Source organism: Mustela erminea, chromosome 13, assembly GCF_009829155.1.
Source record: "Mustela erminea isolate mMusErm1 chromosome 13, mMusErm1.Pri, whole genome shotgun sequence".
NCBI lineage: Eukaryota > Metazoa > Chordata > Mammalia > Carnivora > Mustelidae > Mustela > Mustela erminea.
The window spans coordinates 52,444,472-52,465,127 of record NC_045626.1 but is presented as its reverse complement, the minus strand read 5'-3'; the positions used below and the strand labels follow the sequence as shown (position 1 = coordinate 52,465,127).

Sequence of the window (20,656 nt, the reverse complement as noted above, 5' to 3'; positions counted from 1 at the left end):
CCTTCACACATAATCTTGCTTAAAATCGTTTGTCTTCTATTTTTTAACGTGATACTTCTCTGAAATTCTGTTCAAATAACCAATTTCCACAAATTACTTCAAATTTCAATGACTGCAAAATCATGTTAGAGTGTAAAGGAAATGTCTTGACCTTTTAGGCGTTTGGGGCTTTTCACAGAGAGCAGAGGGTTCCAGGACTATAAGCTCTGGAGTCAGGCCCCCAGGTTGTAATCCTCTTACTTACTCTAGTGACTCAATCACTCAACTCTGCAGAGCTCAGTCCCCCAACCTGAAACACAGAGCTAACAAAAATCTGTCTCACAAGGTCACTGGGAAGATTTAGTGAAAAAAATCACCCACATGTGGTGCTTTATATACAGTAAATGTTAGTAATAACTATTCTTTTCTTCAGAATTTTGCCTCACCTTCTTAGGCTCTAAGATCCATAAAACGTTAAACGTTTTCTCAGATATATCCTATATATATCATCCAATAGTTTAAACATCTGACTTACTATAAGTATGAAAAAAAGAAAGGCAGTAAGTAGTTTTTACTGCATAATGTTAATTTGTACTTAGAAGTTCTGAAGAACACTGTCTCACATTAAGTGAAAAATCAGCTTTACCATGAAATTTGAATGTGAAGTTGAAAATCTGAAGAAAGAAAAAAAAAGACTACCCCCATGCAGTTTAACTTTCTATTAACTTTCTATTATATTTCATTTGAGTCAGCATAATCTTTATTTCAAAATAATGTTTTTATTATATAAAAATGTAAAAATCCAGCAAAACCAGAAATACCGGATATATTTTCCTGGGCTTTCACATTTGTTGATTTTTATTCGCAATCTCTTTTTCAGCACAATTTACAACCTCAACCCCATTTGCAGTTTGATTATACAAGTGCTAAGTGGCAGAAAGGTCTAGAATAAATACATCAAAAAAAGAGGCCAAGCCGTGAAACTAAGTTGCATGCAACAGGTCTCTATGAGGGTGGGGGAAAGTGTCTAGGAAATAAAATGGAGTAAGACAAAGCAATTGGAAGGTTTTAGCTAAAGTTCTTTCAATCATCTTTGTCTTTTGCTCCATGTTTAAGGATGCGCGTGAATTCGATATAATTGAAATTTCCCTTTTTGTCGATAGGCGCTTCTCTGTACAGCTCATCCACCTCCTCGTCTGTAAACCGATCTCCCATGGTTGTCAGCAGCTCTCTCAGGTAATCTTCCTGGATGGTGCCTGGCAGGCAGGAGACAGAAGGAGTCACGAATACTTCCTGGCACTTTAATGGTTCATTTCTAAACTAGGTCAGTGTTGCAAAATACGTCAGAATATCCACATTTACATGAACAAAGTAAATTGGTATGCTAAGGCAGTATGTAACTATATCATTATGTTTGCCTATTATTTTGAGTTCTTTCATTTCAGAATTAAAAAAAAAAAAATTATTTATTTGAGAGAGTGTGTGAGCAGGGGACAGGCAGAGGAAGAGGGAGCAAATCTCAAGCACACTCTGCATCAAGCACAGAACCCAACATGGGGCTGAATCTCGGGACCCTGAGATCATGACCTGAGCTGAAACCAAGAGTCGGAAGCTTAACCAAGCTTAACCCAGGTGCCCCTAGAGTTCTTCCATTGTAAAAGCACAGTTAATACATTATAATGCTTACAAAATTAATTTGAAGCAAGTGTTTTCTAGAGGAGGAAAAAGAAAACCCTCTGTATTTCAGAAGACCAAATGTGCATGAGGAACAGTGCAGTTGTGACAGGTAGAGACAGGAAGGAGGGTGCCAGGTGTATCTGAGGAAGTGTGCAGGTGGCTGAGGAGAGGGTTAAGAGAGAAGAAAAGGGGAAATGAGAGGAGTAAGAAATGTGAATAGCAAGGCTTTGCTATCTCTTTAAAATGAGAAAAAAAAAAGATTTTAACTGTTCAAGTAACTTAATTATACTTTTTGGTGAGATTTAGAGTCACTTGAAGAAGTTGTTTTCATTGTCTAAAAAAATATTATTTAACAGACAATTCCCCATGTGGCTTTCAGGCAGCTCCGAACCAAATTCAAAGATTAATATCATAAACTGGGCAGCTTTATGACCTATATGCCCGTGACCTCCCATTCGTGGTCATATTATACTATTATAAATGGTAGTTTATTCATTTTTTTAAAAGTTTTATTTTAAAAAAATGAATAAACTACGCCTGGGTGGCTCAGTTGGTTGAGCGACTGCCTTCGGCTCAGGTCATGATCCAGGACTTTCGGGATCGAGTCCCGCATTAGGCTCCCAGCTCCTTGGGAAGTCTACTTTTCCCTCTGACCTTCTCTTCTCTCATACTCTCTCTCACTCATTCTCTCTCAAAATAAATAAATAAAATCTTAAAAAAAAAGTTATATTTTACTCATTTTTTTCATTTCCTAAAAAGTGTTTCATATAGTTTGGAATGAGGGTGGGCATGAACAAATAAAGAGCACTCACCAGTTGCTTCTTCATCAAAGCATGCAAAAGCGTTTCTGATGACATCTTCTGGATCTGTGCCATTTAACTTCTCACCAAACATCGTGAGGAACATGGTAAAATTTATGGGCCCTGGAGCCTCATTCATCATGGCCTCAAGGTATGCATCGGTTGGATTCTTCCCTAGAAGATTTCACATTTTAATGTTTAAGGACAAAGAACTAATTTCAATACATAATTATTTTGCTACTGCCTTGCTCCCCAGTATATTTTTAAAGTACATCATCAGCACATGGAACTATTTTTTCAATTAACTTGCATTAAGAACCTTTTAAAAAGACAGTTTTTAACAATGTAAAAAATCTTTGCTATATCATTATAAAAATGTATTGTGGACACAGGTTGAATGTTTTTCATTCATGATACTTTCTGCAAGCTTTCTTTCACTATTTTCATCAAAAACAGGCACCTGAGGGACACCTGGAGTGGCTTGGTCAGTTAAGCGTCTGCCTCTGGCTCAGGTCATAATCTTGGGGTCCGGGATCAAGCCCCACATTAGGACCCTGCTCAGTGGAGAGCCTGCTTCTCCCTCCCCTTCTGCCTCTCCCCCCAGCTCATGTTCTCTCTCACAAATAAACAAACAAACAAAAATAGCCCCCCAAATACAGGCACCTAAAACCATGAACCAGGTAATGACACATTTCTGCATCTTGAATGTCAATAATGTTAAAAGTACATCATGGCACTTCGAAGCCCGTTGCTTAAAAAATTGAAATACTTGTATTTCCAATTGTGGCACAGTTGCCCATAACTGGTATGCGTCAAAAATTTTATTTAGTAAGCTGGTCATTTAAGCCAAAACTATTAGGTTGGTTTAGAACCGAGAGCTCACTTTGAACAATGTTATCTATTAGTCAGTTGCCAGACATGATTTACTCATATGGTGAAACTAGTTTAGTATTGCTCATAATGGGAAATCTTCACCTCAGTTTCAACGGAGACCACTTCTCCCTATGGAGGGAGAGTCCTCTGACCCTCTCTGTGAGGTCAGGAGAAAGTCCCCTGGACTGGCCAGTCTTGGCGGGAACAACAAAGCGCTTCTCTTGGTCCAGGTATTTTTGAGGCTCCCAAGGTGAAGGAAAAGCAGCTCTGAATAGAAGGTCTTGAATAGTGAGTTTGAATCCCAGTTCTGCCACTGACTGTGTGACCTGAGGAAATGTGGCAGCTGTCTAGGATTTACTTTTTTTTTTTTTAAATTTGTAAAATGGACTAGTTAAACGTGGTATCTGAAAAGCCCCTTCCAACATTAAGTTTGTAATGATTCTCCAGGAAAAGTACATCTTAAGTTAGATACTCATATCTGAGGAAGCATCTGAATGTTACATCTAGCTAAGTGCTAATGACAGTCAAATCAAGAATTATGCTTTATATGTAGTTTTCCTCCTGGGAATTTAAGTGAAATTTAAATGCCAAGTGGGAACCTGTCTTACTGTATATTACCTGTCTCACTCATTATACCTGTTCAACATAAAAATACAAAAATTAGGCTAAAATTAGTTTCAAGATTCACTGAATAAGTGAAAGGATCCACTTTTCTACCTTCATATTTAATCCAACTCTATAGCCATAGTTTTGGGGGGAAAATGTCTAAACTAAAGGTGTCAAGAAAATCTGGGTACCGAAAAGAAGCAGGGACTTAAAATGAATTGGTTTAGGTTAAGCACCTATGGGCCCAATTCAGGGCATCCGATATAATTTGTTGATTTGAAAGGTAAATGAATACATATCTTTAAAAAGCATGCGTTCCCCAAAATGGAAGACCCCAAAGTCAGTCTCTTCCTCTACTATCCCTCATTCACCCAACAAAAATAGAGCATCTACTATGAGCAGGGTACAGGCTTAAGTGTTCACTTTTTTTTTTTTTTTAGATTTTATTTATTTATTTTAAAGTTTTTTTTTTATTTTTTAAAGATTTATTTAAAGAGAGAGAATGAGTAGGGATGGGGAAGATGGGGAAGAGGGAGAAGCAGGCTCTCCGCTGACCAAGGAGCCTAATGTGAGGCTCAATCCCCAGACCCTTAGATCAAGACCTGGGCAGATACTTAACAACTGACCCACCCGCGTGCCCTGAGTGTTCAATATTTGTAATACAACTAAGTCCTTCAGTTTTACTCCACCATCTTTTCATTAGTGACCTGTCCCAAAAGAGGACACTTAAGTTAAAACACTAGGGTCCAACCCACCTCCAAGTTAATAACTTAGTTCAATATCCTGATTTTACTCTCACTCTGAATTAAGAAAATGTAAAATGTTAAAAATTGGTGCATCTAGGTAAAAATGTATGCATGTCCATCACACTGTTTTTTCAACTTTTTGCAGGCTTAAAAGTTTTCAAAATAATATGTTAGAAAAAAGAAATAAAATAGAGGAACAAAACTGTGTTCTGGTTACTAAGCAGAAAAGAATAACAACCTTTCTCTTTGCCCTCTCGCCTCTGAACTGTCCTTTTTGGCTAATAGTCAAGAACAAGCAGAGAGCAGAGCCTAACTATAGGCTATCCCTGACCTGCACCCCTTCTTTCCCAGCAAGTCTACAGAGAACTAGGAGGCTCACCATTTCTAGCTGTAAAATCGCTGCTGACTTGGGGCAGAACGTGGAAGACCCTTCCTTCTCATCCTTCTTTTTAAGATTATACCAAACAAGAACAAAATCATACAAGGAATAATAAATTAATACCCACATAACCAGAATAACAAAGGGGCAGTTTGTTTGCTTTAAATCTTGTATCTTTATATTTTCTTTACCTTAATTGTAAGAAAATTATAAATAAAATCCTCTTGTGACTGGTCAGCCCCAACTTGGCACTTCCTACCTAGACATCTCTCACTAGGCCTTTGAGATAAGGAGAGAAAACTTACACATCACACAAAAAAATAATTCAAAAAACACTGAAATATTATTTTTGGGAGGTGGGCATATTAAGAAGATAAAAGCCTACCTAGAGAAGCAAGCATATCATGCAAATCCTCCTTGTCAATGAAACCATCTCTGTTCTGATCAATCATGTTGAAGGCCTCTTTGAACTCCTGAATCTGTGACTGGTCAAACATGGCGAATACGTTGGATGTTGCGCGCTGGGGGCGCTTCTTGGTGGTCTTGGTCTTTGCCTTTTTGCTCGACATGGTGGCTGTTTAATTCTAGAGTTAAAAAGAAAAAACATGAAGCAAAAAAGAATGCATTACAAAACACCTCAAGTTAGTGAGTAAAAATTTCTTAATGTAGAATTATTACTTCAATTGTGTAGGAATACATTTCATTTTTATTTCCAATATCACAATTAAATGGTTAGGAAAAAGCAGTTTTGAAAAATTTAAGAAGCAGAATAGAAATCATTTAATAGCTTGCCTCCAAATTTCATGAGACTCATTTTTTTTAAGTGGAAATTAATTTAAAAAATACACAGCAATAGCTAGCATTTATTGAGTAGCTTACTATGTGCCAAGTACTGTTACGAGGATTTGGGGCTCCCCTAAAGAGAAAGACTCCAAAGCTGACATTTCATTTAACTTTTTACAAGGATCATCCTATTGGATCCTCCTAATAATCCACTGCAATAGGTACTCTTTTTACTCCATTTTTTACCAGTATTGCATAACCTCTCTAAGCCTTGGTTTTTCAAAACACAGTATGAAAACCAGGGAACCTCACACAACCCTCAGTTTTACAGCAAAACAGCCTCTATTTCAATGCCAGTGAGACTTAAATGAGAAAACATTCACAAAGGAACTAGTATAGTCACTGTATGGTACATGTTCAAAAGGCTCTCATCTTAAAAAAATGATTAAAACCTACTTTTTTTTTTTTTTTTTTAAAGTGATCTCTATACCTGACATGGGGCTTGAACTCACATGGTGCTTGAACTCAGGACCCCAAGATCAAGTCACATGCTCTATCAACCGAAGTCAGCCATACACCCCAAACCTACTCTTTAATCGTGCATCCCTTCTAGCTTCATCCTCATTTCCCCTTTCCTTTGACAAAATGTTTAGAATAGCAGTCTGATCCTCTCAACTGTCTCCCATTTTCTCATCTTTCCAGTCACTCCTCAATTCTCTATAATATGGTGCCAATGGTAGCTTCCAATACTCTGATGAAAGCCACCAATAATTTAGATGTCAAATAGGAGGTGCCTGGGTGGCTCAGTCAGTTACAAGTCCTACTCTTGATCTCAGCTCAGATCTTTTATCTCAGGGTTGTGAGTTCAAGCCCCATGTTGAGCTCCACACTGGGCATGGAGCCTACTTTAAAAAAAAAAAAAAAAAGTAAATGTCAAATAGCATGAACACATTTCATTCCATTTTTTATTTGCAGTTTTAAATAAACACAATGCAAAAATACTGTCAACTTTGGAATTAGAAAGTCCTAAATTCAAATCTCAGCTCCACCATTACTAGCTACTAGCTTGGAAAACCCAGAAAGACCAGATCAATTTTTCCATCCAATGTCTTCATAACTGTCCTATGAGATATGTATTATCTAGGTTAAAATATAAAACCAATGGCCCTATGTAGTAAACAATTTTGTCCAAAGAGAGTCTTGGCCTTTGTCCTCTCTGCTTCTGGGAGGTAATCTCTAAGCCTGTGGAGTGTCCTGCCTATATCTGGGGTCTTGGGTCACATCAGACAATCTAACAATGTAATTTATTATGGGGGTTATGGGTCATGTTATCAATTTGACCTCCCAAGGGGCTAGAGACTAAGGTCAGCCACAGAGTAGCTAACAGTATCTATGTGGTGGAGCCCCAGTAAAAACTATGGCTATCAAGGATCAAGTGAGCTTTCCTAGTTAACAATACTCCATGTATACTGTCACATCTTGTTGCCAGGAGGAGTAACACTGTCCCTGGAAGAGGACAACTGGAGCTCTGCATTTGGAACACTCCTGGACTCTGCACCACACATCTCTTTCCTTGGCTGATTTTAATCTGAATCCTTTTACTGAAATAAACCATAACCAAGGATATAACAGCTTTCAATGAATTCTGTGAATTCTAGCAAAATTATCAAACCTGAGGGTTGTCTTTGGGGGCCCAAACTTGCGATTGGCATCAGAAACGAGGGTGGAAGGGGCGCCTGGGTGGCTCAGTGGTTTAAGCCTTCGGCTCAGGTCATGATCCCAGGGTCCTGGGACAGAGTCCCGCATCCCGCTCTCTGCTCAGCGGGGAGCCTGCTTCCTCCTCTCTCTCTGCCTGCCTCTCTGCCTACTTGTGATCTCTGCCTGTCAAATAAATAAATAAATAAATAAAATCTTAGAAATAAATAAATAAATGAATAAATAAATGAGGGTGGTCTTGGGGGCTGTTGTTTCACTCTGCAGCCCCATAGTATGAAAGTAAATGAATGGCTGGGCAGTGGCTGACCAAGGCAATTTTGGACTTTGGTCTCTAGGACTTTTATTTTTTTTTTTTATTTTTTTTTTAAAGATTTTATTTATTTATTTGACAGACAGAGATCAGAAGTAGACAGAGAGGCAGGCAGAGAGAGAGGAGGAAGCAGGCTCCCCGCTGAGCTGAGAGCCCGATGTGGGGCTCGATCCCAGGACCCTGAGATCATGACCCGAGCCGAAGGCAGAGGCTTTAACCCACTGAGCCACCCAGGCGCCCCTGGTCTCTAGGACTTTTAGTCATGAATTTTCTTTTCTTTTCTTTCTCTCTCGCTCTTTTTTTTTTAAGTAAACTCTATACCCTACATGGGGCTGGAACTCACAACCCCGAGATCAAGAGCTGCATGCTCTACCAACTGGGCCAACCAGGCACCCTAGTCTTGGGCTTTTAATCTACACTGTTTACTTCTCTTTCTTCAATTAAAAAAAAAACCAAAAACCCAAAACAAACAAACAAAAAAAAAACCACCCTCCACCCCAACCCCAACCCTGGGTATTCTGAAGCTTGGCTTAGTGGTACAAGTTTGAAGTACACCAGCCTTAGAATTCTTATTCTAAACAAAGAGTTCATATTCCAACACCTTCTCTACTCCATGTAAGTGTTAGTTTTCTCCTCTGTCCTGTAACAGTTTATTTGAGTTTAGTTATATTGAAGGTTAAATCAGAGACAGAATGTGGTCCACCAGCAAGGCACTTGTCTATGCTTTAATTCTTCTTCCTATTCCAAAACTAGTGATTACAACTTTTTTGTGCTAAAAATTCTGATTCTATTTCTTTAAGATATAATATGTACAAAAGACAGTAAATCTGAAGGCAAGTACTAGTTCTCTCAATATCTACAAATTATATTTGTAATAGACTCATTTAGAAAAACATCCCAGAGTAAATTTTTATTTTTATTAAAAATAGCCAATTGTGTCATGCTAACCCTACAGCTACCCCAAAAGTCTATAGTATTGAAACATTTCTGAAGCTTGGTTGGGGTTCTCCAAGAAGCTAATGCCAAGAAGGGATTAAATATGCAAAGGTTTTTATTAGGAGCAATTCCTGTGAGAGAACGGAAGGTAACCAGTAAGGCCAGAAATGTCACTAGATGGTAAGGCAAGTCTGACCCCAAAAGTGAAGGCAACAGGGAAGGAAGGTGAAAAACAATCAAGGGCAATTCATCAACGGCCCTAATCAAAACAGATTACAGAACAGGTAATAAGCTCAATGTAATAACACCATAATTTCTTCTAAAAAAGTTTTTCTCCCTGTACTTCACTTTAAGACAATACACATTTATATATATATATATATATGAGATACCTATATGCTACACACATACACACGTATCAGCTGAAAAGTGAGGTAAAGTTGTAGCAAAGCAATCAATCTGAAAGAACTATCCCCTCAGAAGAAACTACCATCCTCTTTCCCCTTTCCATCTGAGATAAGGAACTTGGCTTTCTCTACTTTCTCGCTTCCCACTCACTTTCAACCCATCACAACCTGGCTTTTTTTTTCCCTCTACTGCAACTGCTTTCAAACTGCCAAATCCAGTCTAACTCCTTGGATCACTCTGCTGTGTTTGACATCATTTTATGCCTCTTTTCTTTCTTTTTTTTTTTTTTAAAGATTTTATTTATTTATTTGACAGGCAGAGATCACAAGTAGGCAGAGAGGCAGGCAGAGAGAGAGAGAGAGAGAGAGAGGGAGAGAGAGAGGAGGAAGCAGGCTCCCTGCAGAGCAGAGAGCCCGATGTGGGGCTCGATCCCAGGACCCTGGGATCATGACCTGAGCTGAAGGCAGAGGCTTTAACCCACTGAGCCACCCAGGTGCCCCTATGCCTCTTTTCTTCAGAGCCTTAACAACTCTTGGCCTTGGTGACCTGTCCAAGACAAACCATAAGAGACTCTTAATATCACAAAACAAACTGGGGGTTGCTGGAGGGGAGGGGGCTGGGAAGGATGGGGTGGCTGGGTTATGGACATTGGGGAGGGTATATGCTATGGTGAGTGTGTAAAGTGTGAAGTGTGTAAGCCTGACGATTATAGACCTGTACCCCTGGGGCTAATAATACATTATCTGTTAATAAAAAATAAAAATAAAATTCTAAAAAAAAAAAAAAGAAATGAACTGTCCAAAATGGAAAAGGGCAAGTTTCCCAACCTTGAAGACATTCTGTTATAACAAGGGAGACTTTTTAAAAAAAAGAAAAGAAAAAAAAATTATTTCGAGAGAGAGAGCACAAGCAGGGGCAAGAAGCAGAGGGACAGGGAGAAGCAGCAGGAAGCCGGACATGGGGCTTGATCCCAGGACCCCAGAGTCATGATCTAAGCTGAAGGCAGATGCTTAAATGACTAAGCCATCCAGATGCCCCACAAGGGAGACTCCTAGTGATATTGGAAAGGTTGGCTTATGTACAATGCTACATTTGACTTGATGATACCAATTTACTCTTCTCTGTTCTACTTCTATGACTGGTCCTCCTCCATTTCTTGTTAGGCTTTTATCTTCACTCACCTACATATTCATGTTTCCCAATATTCTAGCAGTCCATGGCTTATTAAAATTCTTTCCATTCTGCTTTCCTTGAATGATCTCATCAACTCTCACTGGTCTGACAACATTGATGACTACCAGGTCTGTATGTTCAGGCCTGACCTTTCCCTTGGGCTGCAGACTCTTTTTTTTTTTTTTAAAGATTTTATTTATTTATCTAACAGATAAGAGATTACAAGTAGGAAAGAGAGCCAGGCAGGGAGAGAGAGGAGGAAGCAGGCTCCCCGCTGAGCAGAGAGCCTGATGTGGGGCTCGATCCCAGGACCCTGGGATCATGACCTGAGCCGAGGGCAGAGGCTTTAAACCACTGAGCCACCCAGGCGCCCCTGGCTGCAGACTCTTAATACCCAATTGCTTGTGAAAGGTACCCATCTGGACACCCCACAGACACTCATAATCAATGTGTTGAACACCAAATTCATTATCTTCCTGTTTCTAAATTTTCTTAGCTTTCTGTCTTCTCTCAGTTAATGACACCATCATTTACCAATTTGCCAAGCCATAAACCTAGAGTCATTCCCAACTCCTCCCTCTCCCTGGTGAATCAACCCTTGCTTCTTGAATATTTCTCAGGCTTGCTCATCTTCCTCATTCCTCCCCCACCACCCTAAACTGGGTCTTCATTATTTCTGTGTAGAATATTTCTATAGCCAAATAACATATCTTCTTGCTTTTTCATCCCTCTAAACTGCCCTTTACATTCCAGCCAGTGGTGTCGAACATATGAATATGACCTTACCTTTCTCTTAAAAATCTTCTTTGGCTCCCCACTGCATATAGTGCAAAGTTTAAGTTCTTAAGCATGGTCTACCAGGTCCTCCTTTCCATACACTAGAATGACTTCTTGTCACTGCTTGTATGGAACCATGCAGCTTCTTACTTTGTGTACTTCTGTTCTTGCTATTTTTCCAGCCCCCAAATGCTTTAAGACCAGCAAGAAAATTAAAGGTTTACTTAACTTAGGGCTCCAATACCATTTACTGAGTGACTCATGTGCTAGGCACATTATGTGCGTTAAACTTCACATACCTGCTTTATAAATATGAAGAAACTGAAGATCGAAGCTATTAAAAAACTTTCCCAAGGTCACCTAGTGGCAGAGCTGGGATCCAAACCCCATTTATTAAAGGTTATTTTTACCTTTATATTACTCACTTTGTACTATATGTTCTAATCATTTTACCACAATTTTTTTTTTTTTTTTGACAGAGATCCCAAGTAGGCAGAGATGCAGGTAGAGAGAGAGGGAGGGGGAAGCAGGCTCCCTGCTGAGCAGAAAGCCTGATGTGGGGCTCCATCCCAGGACCCTGGGGTCATGACCTGAGCTGAAGGCAGAGGCTTTAACCCACTTCAGCCACCCAGGCGCCCCTTACCACAAAATTTTTAAAAAACTTTCAATACTGACCCTTTTAAAAAAAGATTTTATTTATTTATTTGAGAGAGAGAGAGAGTGTGCAAGAGGGTAGGGGGAGAAGGAGAGAGAACTTCAAGCATATTCCTCCCTGAGCAGGGAGCCCCGTGTGGGGCTCAATCTCACAACTCTGAAATCATGACATGAGCCAAAATCAAGATGAAAACACTTAACTGAGTCACCCAGGCATCCCTCTCCTCCCCTCTCCCAATGATTTCTGAGCAGTGACTTTCCTTTGAATTCAAGTCCTCAAGTTTTCAAATAAATTCAGACAATAACTGGGGAAACCAACGTACAGAATAGAACTGCATAGTGGAATGGACTGTGTAATCTAGATTAATTTAAAGTGACAGTATTTCCTACCAGTCATGGCCCTGGTTTGACATCATAAAGGCTTGAAACTTTTACCTTGGACTGTCAAATTAATGTTTAACCTATACATGTTAAAGAGAAAACAATAATCCAACCCTATCCATAAAACTATAATTACAGAAAAAAATGCATATAGACCAGCATATAATGTAATCAAGAGCCCTCAACAGCAGTAAAAATTTCTCATTTCCTCCTCAAAATTTTTATTTCATTATTTTGGTAAATTTCTCATATAGTGTGAACTAAAGGTTATATGTCCTGGTCACAGAGTTTACAAGAAGGGCGGGGATATAGGAATACTGGTATATGTGGCTGTGGTGTCAATGTATTTACATAATAATCTACATGTCTGCAAAACACTTGCAATACTGATGTATAAATCAAACCATGGGCACGGTAATCACTAATAACAGAAACTGCTTGTGAACTTCATCAGCCTATATGACTTTATTGGCTTTATGGGGCATATTCTGGCAGCTACCTAGGACATTCCTTTGAGGCTTCTTCCTTTAAGTGTTTTAAGTCAGTTGGTTGCTGTCGCCATATGGCAAGTAAACATTCTCTCACGGCAGTTCACCTTCTGGTCTCAATCTTGGCTGCACATTAGAATCATCTTGGAAGTTTAAAAAAATTGATGGCTAGGTCCTAGTCTGCTCTAACCCAAACTGAGTGATGATGGGTGGGGCCCAGTGACTGCTATTTTAAAAAGTGCATTGGGCGATTCCATGCAGGAGGGTTGAGAATGAAAATTAACCATTTAGAAGGCGCTATTTATGTACTGAGTCCCTTCAGTTTTAAAAATTTGGTCATTATGTTTTAATGGAGATGTTAGAGACCTGGATACTAATGCCAGTTCTATCATTCACAAGTTACATGACCTTGGGTCATTTTGGCTTTCCTAAGCCTCATTGTCCTCATCTATAAAATAAAAGAAGCAGATCAGAAGTCACAAACTGCAGCTACCAACTATATGCAATTTTCAGGGAGGTTCATTTAATTTTCCCAGGGGTGATTTTTTAAAATGCCTCTTTATTTTTTTAAAGATTTTATTTATTTATTTGACAGACATAGATCACAAGGAGGCAGAGAGTCAGGCACAGTGAGAGGAGGAAGCAGGCTCCCTGCTGAGCAGAGAGCCCAAAGCGGGACTCGATTCCAGGACCCTGGGATCATGACCTGAGCTACAGGCAGAGGCTTTAAGCCACTGAGCCACCCAGGCGCCCCTAAAATGCCTTTTTAAGTAACTGAATTAGTTTGCCAACATTTTAAAAAGCTGAATAGTTACTTTAATAAAAACAAATTTCAGACATCTTGAAAAACTGTATAAGGGGTCACTTGACCGGCATTCCCATGTTCCTGTAATAAATGAGTATTCAGTAAGCAATTCCCACTACTCCCTACAGCTTCCTGTCACAGCTGGAATTTGTTTATGACTGAGAGCGTCTGAGAGCTCTGAACTTGTTCCTTGGCCTCCAAGAGCATCTGAACTTGTTCCTTGGCTCCAATGGTATCAAACTCCAAGATGGCCCTGTTGCCCTTGTGCAATCCCATCCAACAGTGAAAAGCGCTGACCTGTGTAGGGAGGTAAAATAATTTTCCTTCTACCCTTCTGACTTCTTGGCTGACACTTCTGTAATTATAGAGTCACAAGAGACAAACAGAAATTTACTAACATGTATATATATGGGAGATACCCAGGCAAAAGCTTATTCTGAAATGTAACTTAGAAGTCAGCTTAGACATCATCTCCAGCTAAAGACAAAGGGGGAAGTATGTGTGAGGGGAAGAGGCTAGTTGCAGAAGTTGCACAGTAAACAGGGTAAGGCTTGTCATGTAGACTAAAGTCAGGGTTTTCTCCACTGATAAAAGTCTAAAGTTGTCTCCTGAGGGTAATCTTTGTTCTTGGAGGGGAGGAAGGACACCGTTGTACATTTATGTCCTGCTTTTAGGCAACTAGGACAGAGAGCTTTTCTTTTGTCGGTTTCTTCAACTGCCTTCAGCTCAAAACAATCTGTATGCCAAAGTAGCTTATTTTGGAGTGGCATATTCTGCTACTCTTCATAACCAATAGGATATTGCAAAAATGATGGTGTGTGATCTTGTAATATACCTTCTGCCTTGCTCTTCCTCAAACTACTCAATCTGGGGCAAGCCAGCACCAGGACACAAGGGCCCTACAGAGCCCTATGGAAAGGTCCATGTGCAGGGAAGTGAGGCCCCCCGCCAAGAGTCAACACCAACTTGCTAGCCATGTGTGTCAGCCATCTTGGATGCTGCTCTTCTTTCAAATGATTGCAAATCCAGGTGACACCCAGACTACAACCTCATGAGACTCAAAACCACTAGCTAAGCTGTCTTGGAATTCCAGACCCTTGGAAACTGTTTATTGCTTTTTTAAGGTACTGAAATTGGGGTAATTGGTTATATAGTACTAGAAAACAAGTAAAGCCACTGTGTTTCTTTGGCCTCTTTAATATTTAAATAGGACAATGATTTATTTCAGAATTATGGCCACAGTCAAGTTTGTATTAGATAGGGAATTTTGATTCCAGGTTAGAAAATTTTAATTCCTTCTATTCTCCAAGTCTGTGGGCTTTTCTTTTTTAAAAAAGATTTTATTAATTTTTAAAGTCATCTCTACACCCAATAGGGGGCACAAACCTACAATCCTGAGACCAAGATTTGCATGCTCTACCAACTGAGCCAACCAAGCACCCCTCATTTTTACCATTTTAAAAAGATTTTTCTAGTAATTTATAACCATTCCATATAGGTTTTTAAATGTTAGGCCAGAGTTACTCATACTATTTAATTACTTTTTTAAAAAGTTTATTTATTTATTTTTAAGTAATCTCTTCCCCAACGTGGGGCTCAAACTCATGATCTCCTGAGATCAAGAGCCGCATGCTCTGACTGAGCCAGCCAGGTGCCCCTTAGGTAGGTGCCTCTTTGAACTGCAACAGAGTCACCACTTCCTCAACATTCCCATCAACACTATCCTATTCTTCTGATGCCTATGCTGATTTTGCTAGTTCTTCTTGCTTCCTAATTGGAGTTTTTTCCAAAGATGTACTTGAACTATAGTGCCTTTCTCAGGTACTGGTTGAAAAATCAGGAGCATAAAGCTTCCTTTTAAAAATGAGATAACTGGAGAGGGAAGGGGAGCTGATTTTGTGAGCAAAGTCATGATGAAGAGTTCAAGTTCCAGCCAAGCTCCAGCAGAATGGTAGTGGAGGCCCAGGGCCAGGATGCTTAGGGGATCTCTCCTCTAGCAAGGCCAATTTCTAAATAGAGGCACAAGGTGAGGCCTAACAGTAAATGAATGCAAAAAAGCACAGAGCGGTTCTGCTAAAAGTTAAGGTCATTTCTGATTTAATTCTCACGCTCAGCATGGTCTGTCAGAAACTTTAGAAATTTCTCATGGATTCCCATGGTCATTATTGTAGTCAAGACTAATGTTAGTGCTAATTAGGAGGATCAAATGACTGGATACATGAGCAACAGTCTGAAAACAGCAATCATAAGGAGAATTTAGTATATAATCAAGCCAGAACAGTTCACAAAATTAACCTCATATACTTAATGACATATCACTGTTTTTATACTGCATATTTAGGCCAGTATGTAATCAGTTCAATAAATTATTATATCTATTATTTCTTTTACAGAGCCAAACACAATTTTTACAGCTTTCCTCTTGGTACCAGCTAAGCTTTCCTCATAGTATATGTATTTTAATATTTACCACATACATTATAATGCTGTCATTTTTAAATTACGGGTTTTATGATCATCCCAGCTGGCAATAAACTTTCCATCTCCTGAACTCCCATATATTATTTTGTTTTATTGCAGTGAAATTTATATATGGTAAAATGTAGAGATCTTAAAAATGAGTTTTTATAAATGTGAACCCCCATGTAACCACCATCCCAATGAAGTTATAAATGTTAACATCACTCAAGAAAGTTCTTTCCAAGTCAATGACCCTCTCCCATAGGCAACCATTGCTCAGATTTCTATAAATAAGAAATTTATTTTTTAAAAAATTTGAAAAGATTTTATTTATTTATTTGACAGTTGGAGATCACAAGTAGGCAGAGAGGCAGGCAGAGAGAGAGGAGGAAGCAGGCTTCCCGCTGAGCAGAGAGCCTGATGTGGGGCTCGATCCCAGGACCCTGGGATCATGACCTGAGCCAAAGGCAGAAGCTTTAACCCACTTCAGCCACCCAGGCGCCCCTATAAATCAGAAATTTATTAACTATAAATTAGTTTTGTCTGCCTTTGACATTTTTTTAAAAAAGATTTTATTTATCCATTTGACAGATAGAGATCACAACAAGTAGGCAGAGAGAGAGACAGGCAGAGAAAGAGGAGAGGGTCAAGGCAGAGGCTTTAACCCACTGAGCCACCCAGCGCCTCTGTCTTTGATATTCTTCTAAATGGAATTATATTCTTTATTCCTGACTTCTTTCACTCAATATAATATTTCTGAGATTCATTTATCTTGTTGCTTTTATCAGTGGTTTATTCTTTTTTTTACTGCCTAGTAATATTCTCTTGCCATGTCATTTGCTTACACATTTTTGTGACCTTTTTACCTTGGATTGTATGGTATAATAGTGCCTTATACTCAGTAGGTACTCCATAAATATGAGTAAAGCAAATACATACATATGCCTCCTTCCTATCACAAACTGAGATACACATACATATATAAGGTAGATCCTGGATCTGACTCCCAAAATAATCTTTTCTCTATGGTCTATCCATAGTTCAGCATTAACTCTACTGGAGTCTTCCCCAAGAGATCCTCAACAAAACTTACCAGCTAACCCGTTCCATATCTGGAGGAAACAACGCAGATAACAGACAATAACTGAGTGCTAAATATGTGCTAGCTCTTGGTCTAAGCATTTCACATATATTAACATATTTAACCCTCTGAATTAATGATATAGGTGCTGTGATCTCCATTTCTCAAAATTAGGGCAAAGAGAATAAACAATTTGCCTACAGCCACACAGTTAGAAAATGGTAGAGTTTATATTTTGTATCTGTAATCAGGAAGTCTAGCTCCAGAGCTTGTACCACTGGCCCTTAATATCCTATATATATATACAGCTCAAATTCTCTATCATGAAAACATGGATAGCTGGTTGGGGGTACCAAGCAATGTTACCACACAGCTAAAATGCAGAATAAGGAAAATACGAAAGGTGCTGGCAATGAAACTCATCCCCAGATATCTGATGTCTTTGAATCCCAGAAAGGAGGGACAACCAGCCCTATTTATAGGCTCTTTTAGTTCCTAATACAATGACCTTCACCTGGGGATCTATCCTTCAGAAGTTTCAGTTCATCCTGTCCAAATTCAGTCTCATGAAAGCATAAATGATTATCAAGCCAGCCATTATAAAAGTTGTTTCATTCAACAGAGCTGAACAAACAAAAAGCTGTGCACTTAGTTACGAGGTCCAGCGGGGTCCACCTAATGCTTACAGAGAAAATGGACGGCACATGTGAATCCTTCAAGTGACCTCGGGCAAATTATCTCACTTTTTCAGTTTCCTCAACTATAAAATTGAAGATAATCTATAAAACAGATAATCTATTTCACAAGATAATCTGTAAAGTTTTTGAATTCAAAAATGTTATGATTCTTCTCTTATCAAAAGACCATTCTAAAACCATCTTAAACAAAGGCTGCCAAACTAATCCTCTAAACACCCCCTTTCTTCATATTACTCCCTTTCTAAAGAATCCAAAATGACTGCCTAATGCCTCTTACATAATCTCTTATTTCTCCGTCAAGTTTTCAAGACATCTGTAAAAACACCTCACTTATTTACCTACCTACCCTTATATCCAGCTATTACTCATTATATTTCTTGTTCCATTCAAGCTAGTCTCTCCCCCCGCGGCCTCTTTCTCACACAACACAATTCCCACTTTTTCAGCTTTTAGTCTTGTTACCTCCTACCACAGATCCTGCCAAAAATACTTAAGTTCTACCTCCTAGGGCTAAATCCAAGGTCTTCAATAAGGTCATAATTCTTTCTCCAGGAAATCTTTCTTGACTTTTGTTATTCGTCCTTTTCTTCAATCAACACGAATGAACTAAATCTTTACAAGATGCAAGACACAGTGAGAGTTACAACTCCTGCGGAAATCCTTACATTTTAGCCTGTACCAACCATGCACCCCGACACAGGTGCTCTAATAGTTTCCTCGGACACTTCATCTAAGGCAAGAAGCAGGCACCAGTAGACTCCTACCCACCAAAGCACCTAGCACCATGTCGGGACACAGAGCAGGTGCTCAACACCTTCATCGGCCGACTGGGCCCGCGAGGGCAAGGCGCTGGCAGCGAGGCCTCCGGGAGGTCGGAGGCACCAGGTGGGTGAAGTCAGCCGGGTGACGGAAGGGCTGGTCTACCCTCTGCTGGGGACCCAGCCACCTCTTCCGACAGGGCGTCTCCCCAGCCAGGCCTCATCTGCCCGGCCGCTGCCCGGCTTCTCAACTTCCAGACGGAGGCCGGGCCACTGCCAAGACCTTCTCGCCCACCCTTCTCGCCCAACCTGACAGGTCCCGCAGTCCCCGGCCCCCCGAGCCCCGGCCCCTTGGGGCGGGGTCCGGCGACAGGCGCTAGGCCGGAAGGGAGGAGGGACGGACGCGGCCCGAGGGGTGTCGTGCGCGGGGGCAAGTGCCACTCACCGCCGCCAGACACCAGAACCCGGGCTGCCCGGCGCGAGACGAGGTGCGACGGCGACGATGGCTGGGCTGCGGCGCGACAGTGGCGGCGGCCGGCACTTCCTGCCTGGAGAGGTGGACCGGAAAGCGCACCGGAAGGCGCGGCTGGATCCAACTCGGGACGGGGGGGAATGCGAGAGGTGTTCTCGCTCAAGACCGAGAGAAGTGCACTCTGTGGGCCTCGGAGCCGGGCTAGGGCCGGCGAACCACAGCCTGGCCTTTAGTTGTCTTCTGTGGCCTGTGGGATCTGCAGCTGCATCCCCCCTTTGCGTGCTGCTGCAGGCCCGCGGCCCGCCCTCCTCCCCCGCCCGGCACGGCGAGTTCCCGCGGCCCTTCCGCATTCCCCGGCTGCGGGGCGCCGGTCGGGTCCTGGAATTTGACCTGGTGGGGCAGGGCGGGGCTCGCTGCGATCCCTCAGGATTTGGGGGGTCCCCCGGCGCCAGAAGTCGCCTATCCTGGACTCTCAGAGTTAGCACGGGGAAGTAAAGCTCGCGTAGTTCCATTTGAACTTGAGGTAAAACAAGTGATTGTTTAGGGTGCGTCCCACGTAATACGGAAGGTAAGAGGGCGGCGGCCGGGCGGACTCTGCCTGCTGGAAAACCCTTTCTTTTTCAACCGGGCTCCGACCGGAGCTTTTCTACCGTCACATTTTAAGGTTTACCGCCTTACAGACCACGGCCAGCCTATGACCGTTTCACTCCCCTTCCAACCACAAGAAAGTCTTATTCAAAATACTCGTTTTCCGTTGGGTCGATAGATGACAAAATTGCACACACACATACTTAGAAGCGCTCACACATTATAAAATGTTCTTCGTCAAAACAGGAAACCACGAAGCTACGTTATTCAAGGTTTGTTCTAAATAGTGTTTGTGCCCATAACCTTCAGTTCCCTCACTTGGAATAATAGAGATGAATAGCACTGTCTGGGTAATGGAGAGTAAGTCAACTCAATACCAAACCTTTATTGAGCACATGTGACTGAAAGTGTGACAGATGTTGGGGGGAGAGGAATAAAAATGCCTTTTATATTCTGGAAGTCTTTGATGAGAAATTCCTTGATAGTAGGAGCGATGGATTCAGTATTCTATAGGAGTTCTTAAACAACAGCCCTGCAAGCAAAACCTGAAGGGCTTTGGAAGATTCTTGAGCCCAACCCCAGATAGTCAGATGTAGTAGGTCGAGGCTGGGGCCTTAATTTACATTTCTAATAAGCACCCTGGGGATGCTGATGCTGTGGTCCAGATCATTGCAGACTGCATTTTTCTCATAATTCGAAAAGCAATTTATGAAGTCACACCTGGTTCTAAATATTTACTTTCCCTTGGCTTCAGTCTGCTCTTTGGTTCAATAGTGTCATTTTTAAATTCTACTCGGAATCAAAAGATTTTGGCTTCCTTAGGTCTATGTCGTAGAGTTCTTCAAGAGGTTTATTACCATCCTATAGCCCTCATTTTGGCCACCTTAATTAAGACCCTGACTGTACTTTGACTTTTTGATCTCCATTATGTCTTTATAGAATTGTGCTTTTCAGTATAATGGTCATTAACTACATGTGGCTATTTAAATTGAAATTTAAAACTCTATTCTTGGGGCACCTGGGTGGCTCAGGTGGGTTAAGGTCATGATCTCAGGGTCCTGGGATTGAGTCCTGCATCGGGCTCTCTGCTCAGCAGGGAGCCTGCTTC

The 20,656-nt window shown here is 40.8% G+C and overlaps 1 protein-coding gene across 1 annotated transcript; it reads right to left on the bottom strand.

The window, feature by feature from the left end:
- Nucleotides 1-738: 738 nt before the first annotated feature.
- LOC116571863 (myosin regulatory light chain 12B) lies at nucleotides 739-19,047 on the bottom strand. The gene is made up of 4 exons (XM_032310304.1): nucleotides 18,934-19,047; nucleotides 5,446-5,644; nucleotides 2,469-2,630; nucleotides 739-1,235 (listed from the first exon to the last, which is right to left on the bottom strand). Exons 2-4 carry the CDS (start codon nucleotides 5,627-5,629, stop codon nucleotides 1,063-1,065), a joined length of 519 nt encoding a protein of 172 aa, XP_032166195.1. The 5' UTR covers nucleotides 5,630-5,644; nucleotides 18,934-19,047; the 3' UTR covers nucleotides 739-1,062.
- Nucleotides 19,048-20,656: the final 1,609 nt, after the last annotated feature.